We start from the raw sequence: 6418 nt of genomic DNA on the forward strand, positions 1-6418 counted from the left end.
GGCATTGCCCTCCTCTGAATCCTCCCAAGATTCTCCACATCTCTCTTGAAATGCAGCACCCAAAACCCACAGCAAGGTAATAGGCTCAGCAGTGCTACGCTTGCTAGCACCGCTGCGGAAAGAGACTTGGGGGTCATGATTGACCACAAGATGAACGTGAGCCACCAATGCGATGTCGCAGCTGATAAAGCAAACAAAACGCTGGCTTGCATCTATAGATGCTTCTCAGGTAAATCTCAGGATGTCACCTTTCTGCTGTACTCTGCCTTGGTGAGGCCACAGCTGGAGTACTGCATCCAATTCTGGGCTCCGCAATTCAAAAAGGATGTTGAGAAGCTTCAGGGAGTCCAGAGGAGAGCCACACGCATGATCAGAGGGCAAGAGAATAGACCCTATGAAGAGAGGCTGAGAGCCATGGGACTCTTCACTCTGGAAAAACACAGGCTAAGTGGGGGGACCCGATGGCCATCTATAAGTACACAAGGGGTGTTCATCAGGATCTGGGAGAATGTCTGGTCACCAGAGTGCCCCAAGGAAAAACAAGTACGAATCATCATAAACTCTTACAAGACCGTTTTAGGCTGGACATAAGAAAAAATTTCTTTACTGTCTAAGCCTCCGAGACCTGGAATTGGCTCCCTTCAGATGTGGTGCAGGCACCTTCTCTGGACTTATTCAAGAAACGCTTGGATGCTTGTCTTGCTGGGGTTCTTTGAACCTAGCTGACTTCCTGCCCCTCGGGCAGGGGGCTGGACTTAATAATCTTGAGGTCCCTTCCAGCCCTAATGTCTATGAATCCTATTTTGTTCTGCCCATTTTTCCAACCTGTCCAGATCCACCTGGACACACCCTACCCTCTGTGTGTTAACTTTGCCCCATAATTTGGTATCATCTGCAAACTTGGACAGGGTGCTTTCCATGCCCTTGTCCAAGTCACTGATGAAGACATTGAATAGCATCGGTCCAAGGACCAAGGCTTGTGGGACTCCACTGCCAACATCTTTCTAGGTCAATCTCGACCCATTCACCACCACACTCTGGGTGCGACCCCTAAGCCAGTTTGCAGCCCACCTGACTGTGCAATTATCTACATCACAGCCTGTCAGTTTATTTATGAGAAAAGAAAGAAATACTGTATCAAAGGCCTTCTTAAAGTCTAGGGAGATGACATCTACCTTGACTCCTATGTCAAGGTAGATGTCATAGGAACGGGATGACTGAATTGTGCCATAATTGACCTTTATCACTGTTGCTGTTCTGTCACTTCCAAAAGGAATGTGTCTGACACAACTTGGATAGCAAGCTTTTAATACTTACACCAGAAGATGGTGATTCTATTGACCTGTCATAATAGGTAGGAAAGAAGAAAGGAGCAAAGTAAATCATTTGTATTCGGCCATTGTAGACTCAAATTTTAGTACTTGACTGAATTTCGTATTGCACCCAAAGTTCACTTAACAAGGGCCATGATGCCCTCTAGGACTTGTGACACAAAGGTTAGGATGTACTGAGAGGTGTAAGGCATGAAAGGTAATTCTTTGCTGTCCTTGGCATTGATGAGACCTGGGTTGGAGTGCTGTGTTCACCACTCTTCAAGAAAGTTGTGGCCAAATTGTTGGAAGTCCAGAGGAGAGTATTGTGAATAAGAAGGTTAGAAAACGTGGAAAGACAGGCACAGCCAGGCATCTGCAGGTTTTCCTGTGACTCCTCTGGCTGTGCTTGCCTCTCTCCAGACAGGGGGAGCAGTGGAAGAAGTCCCCATGGCTGCCCTGCCCGGCCTCAGCCTAGTCCTGGCACTTAAAAAGCCCCGCACTCATTGGCTGTAGCAGCAGCGATTGGGGCCTCTGGGAGCTTGTGGCAGAGCCCCCTTGTGCAGTGGGGATTGCCCCCCTTGTGTGGCATCTGCGCAGCAGCTGTCACATCACATGGCTGCAGCACAGTTCAGCAGGGTGCTATGCGCTGTCTGGGAGCTGGGGCCACTGGGGTTGAGTGGCACTAGGCTCTGGCTGACAGGTGGAGGTGCCCCAGCTCCCAGACGGCGCACAGCGCCTTGCCGAGCTGTGCTGCATCCGTGCCATGGGGCAGCTGCTGCGCAGGTGCCAAACAGGGGTGGATGATCTGTGCTGCCTGCCACTGCCCCATGCTGTGCCAGGGTGCTCTGCCACGAGCCCTCAGAGGCCCTGATCGCTGCTGCCAGAGCCAGTAAGTACAGGGCTTTTTAAGTGCCAGGACTAGGCTGGGACCAGGCGAGGGCTGGGGTTGGGCAGAGCAGCCATGGGGGGCTTTTCCTGCGGCTCCTCCGGCTGTGCCTGCTTCTGCTGTGGTGGGGGGAGCCACAGGGGCTATGCCCTGCTGCCGCTTGCCCAGCCAGTGCAGGGAGGGGTGGTGCAATGCAGGTGTGGCTTGCTCCAGATGGCAACAGCATAGCCCCGACTCCCAGCTGGCATGGTGGGGATGTGTGCTTGCCCTCTTCTGCCTGGAGTGAGCTGCACCTGTGTCCTGCCCCCCCACACCACCCTGGGCAAATGGCAGCAAGGCACAGCCCCTGCTCTGAGTGCTGCCTTGCCCACATCCCACCCCCCTCCCCAAGTAACGTGCAGCTCCATCCCCAATCTCTTCCTTACCTTCCCCCGGCTCCAACCCCAGCAGACTGTCTATGGCTGAATCTCCAAAGTGGCCAAATCTTTTCTGAAGCTTTTCCAAATCTGTTCGGAGCTTTTAACTTGAATCAATTTGGCTACCGAAAATCTGCACAGCCCTAGTCTCTACCAGCTCTGCACATCTGTGCTTAGAGTTAAATGCTTTGGAGAATGTGTGCACTGAGCTGAAAATGTGTAGATTCTGGACCCTGTAAAATGATGCCGAATGGATCTTTTAGTCCTCCTTAAAGAGGAATTTTTACTATCTTTAACAGAGGGACCCTCTGTTTCCTAAGACTGAGGATCTGTTATGCCTGTGCTAGAGCATTTTACACATGACTGGAGTTCTTGGACTGTGTTGTCTGGAACTGGTCAGAAGACTTATTCCCCCCCCCCCGGTAAAAGTGTTTGTTTTTTTTGACCAGCCCTAACACTGTCATTTTAGATCCATTATTCTCCATTCTTCCCAGCTGGGTAGGCTGAGTAGTACCATGTTTAACCGTCAGGTGTTAGCAGAGATGGCCTTTCCAAAGCTTCATGGTCCTTTTTTTCCTAAGCAAGGTAGTTTGAAGGGGATCATATCACAAGCTTTTTGACAGTTAACTTAAGTTGAAAAGTGAGGTTTTAAAGGTGTTGGAGAGGTGGGCTCAGCCTTTGGCTATGAACTCATGCAATTATTTCTCAGTGATTGATCATACTTAAACAGTAGAATTTGAAGATCTTATTTGCCCCTTCTTTCTTTACAGCCTACCTGTGTGATAAGAATTTTCAAAGAAGTCATCTTCCTCCTACAGCTAAACTACTTGATATTCTTATGTTTTTATCCTAAAACCACAAAGGACAATATTTATGATTAAGAAGCAAACTTTGAATGCATGCTTATAGGAGAAGGGGCAGTCCTGTATTCTGTCAACATAGATTATTTGGAATAGATCATTCCATTGTATCTGGGTGCCTAACCCCTTTAGTTATCTTTTGGATATTTCTCCACTACGCTTCCCTGCATTTTCAAGGGACTCGAGTTGAAACATCATCTTGGATTCCTTGGGAAGGGACCATAGCAGTAGTTATTAAAGCTCAGAATAATTAGAGTATGACCTTTCAGTGTTTGCCTTTTACTTATGAAGAGGTCAGTGGAGGGCCAGGTGAAAGCTGAGCTATAGTTCTAGGATAAACTTTGCTGTTAACGATCTTTGTTTTGATATTAGAAGTCAGCAGTTTAAATACCTATTTGCAAATATTGAATATTTGGATAACATCTGGTTTTGCAACAGGCAATTCATATACATCAAATTGTGCAAAAATAGGGTAACACTCTTAATTCACTGAGGGGTTTTGTTTAGAAGTTGGGAACAAACCAAAAAACCCTTCACTGTAGACTCCACATTTTTGGCATGCTAATATTTTGGACTCAAGGGATTTTTAAAGTTATTTTTATTTTATGTTCATGTTACTTGTTTCAGGGGCAAGCAATTGGTCTGGTAGCAAGTAACTACACAGAGGTATGCAGAAACTGTAATGTAACTTATAAAAAGCTGAATACTCTGTATACTGAAATGCAAAGAGCGTCAGAGCATGGAGAATCAGAACACAGCAAGCACTTGTGTATTGATGTGGAAGATGCAGTAAGTATTTTCCTCTCAATCTATTATCTATCTGATGCCCAAAGGAGAAATTTCACTTAACTCTCTTTAGCTATCTCTTACCTGCTTTAATTCATTCTTGTTTGGCATCTCCCTTTACTTTTCAGCATTGGAAATGATCATTAGCATGACAAAGAAACTACTTATGTCACACTATATAGTGGTCTGAGGTTGGGTGCTCTGAGGGATGGTAATGCCTTGTGAATTGATAAATAAAACATTTAAATGCTTCAAGAAATGTTATGGGTTGCTCACTCTCCTGAGTTATTAGCTGAACCAGGTCCCCAGGATACTTGATTATACTGCTGTTCATTTGGAAGGTGTGTAAAACAGAGGTCCGGACCTCCAGTGCTTAGTAAAGAGTTTCTCACTTCTGACAAGTGAATTATTAGTTTAGAATCCCTGTCGCAGTCCATTTTGGGCAGCAGGGCTTTTAATTCCATCTGAGTGGGTTGTGGAGGGAATGTTCTACCTTTTTCAAAGTTGGAAAGATCCGGTGATCTTTGTTTTTTATCTGAAGTTCTTTAGCTACAGGTCCATTTAACTGTTGTAATTATTTCCTAACTACAATAGCTGCTTATAGGGCTCATCCATACTAAGAAAGTTCTTCATGTATATTTGGTTGTTTTTTAATGTGGTTTTTAGCTGTGTGAGATCAGCCAATGTGATCGTCACTAACCCTTCACTTAGCTCTTCACTAACCCTCAGCAAATGTTGTGAGAGCCACAGTCTGGGAATTGCTGCTCTGAAATATTGGGTGTAATCCATTCTCCTTTGCAGTCAGCAGGAGCTTTGCCATTTCCTTCAGTCACTTAGCCCATTATTTCTATTTTTTTTTAAGTTAAGCACTTTAAATAGCTCTTGTAAGTTGCTACTTTAAAAAGTTTTGAACTGTGCAGTATTGTTTAAAACAGCAATACAGTCCAGAATGCATCAGTTTCTCACCATGTGTTCCTCTGTTTTTTCTAATAGATGAACATTACTCGAAGGCTTTGGAGTAAGACTTTTAACTGTTCTGTCCCCTGCAGTGATACAGTCCCAGTGATTGCAGTTTCTTCATTTATCCTTTTCTTGCCAGTTGTGTTTTATCTTAGTAGCTTCCTTCACTCAAAGCAGAAGAAGCGTATACTGTTTCTGCGTAAGTAGTGCTGTCAGAACATTCTTTTTAAAATTGGGAGGGCACCATGGAAAATTTGAGGCTCCTAAATATGGGGGTCTGCAGTATTGAGGAGGTGATGGTAACTTCTAACCATCTTGGAACCTGAAGACTTGTAAAAGATGGGAGAAATGGATTCCCAGCCATATATTTTTGTTGAAATGGGCAAGCCTTAGCATTGTTCAGTATTATATGCCAGATAAATTGAGGGTGTGGGGAAACTGCCTTTTTGTGTTTTTTTTTATTTTTTTTTATTTTTTTTTTTTAATTTTGAACATTTTTCTTTCTAGCCAAGCGTATCCAGTCAAATGCCAGTCTTGTGAACATCCAGGAAAAATACAGCTGAGCTGTAAAGACAAAACCTGAAAACTGCAACTGCGGGTATATTGGATACAATTGTGATGGATTAAGGATGGCACAAAAGAGGAGTTTAATTATGGTTCAGTGTAATGATACAGAGCTACACAAGTTAAACAGAATGCTGTCTGACTCCTAAACGGGTATATTAACAAACATGAGAAGGCAGGCCTTTGAGACACTGTATAAGCTTTGGTTTTGAAGAATAATTTTGATCTCTTCAAATGTGCTGAAGCTTTTCTGACTTCATGCAGGTTTTTGTACCTTTCTTTTGTACTTCTCTCATTTCTTTATTTCCTTTACTTTTTCATTCACTATATTCACTCCATAAAAATCTAGTTTGTCAGTTCTTTTAATTTCCTTGTATATTAGTACAGTCTATATCTGTTCTTTTTGATGCGGTTCTTATGACTTGGCAAAGTTTAATTTATAATTCATTGAAGGTTTTGGTTTAAGTCAGTATTGAAGTTAGAACGTTTCAGAATAAAAATTCCATCTAGTCAAATCTAGGTTCTGAAGGGCTATGCTGCAGATCTCTAAAACCACCCCCCTAGTAATACCTCTCAGTAGTCATGCTGCTCTGATTTTTTTTTTTTTTTTTTTTTTTTTTTTTTTAAAATTGT

At 43.8% G+C, this 6418-nt stretch overlaps 1 protein-coding gene across 1 annotated transcript in view; it reads left to right on the plus strand.

Annotated features, from left to right (window-relative positions):
* The window catches only part of OSTM1 (osteopetrosis associated transmembrane protein 1), a 30622-nt gene extending 24346 nt beyond the window's left edge, over window positions 1-6276 (plus strand). The window contains exons 4-6 of the mRNA XM_019520132.1: window positions 4103-4264; window positions 5255-5420; window positions 5729-6276. Coding sequence (XP_019375677.1) covers window positions 4103-4264; window positions 5255-5420; window positions 5729-5784 — 384 coding nt within the window. The 3' untranslated portion in view covers window positions 5785-6276. The remainder of the gene's footprint in view (window positions 1-4102; window positions 4265-5254; window positions 5421-5728) is intronic.
* The last annotated feature ends 142 nt before the right edge of the window (window positions 6277-6418 follow it).

Source organism: Gavialis gangeticus, unplaced genomic scaffold (genome assembly GCF_001723915.1).
Source record: "Gavialis gangeticus isolate Ggan-Ray unplaced genomic scaffold, GavGan_comp1, whole genome shotgun sequence".
In the NCBI taxonomy this organism is placed as follows: Eukaryota; Metazoa; Chordata; order Crocodylia; family Gavialidae; genus Gavialis; species Gavialis gangeticus.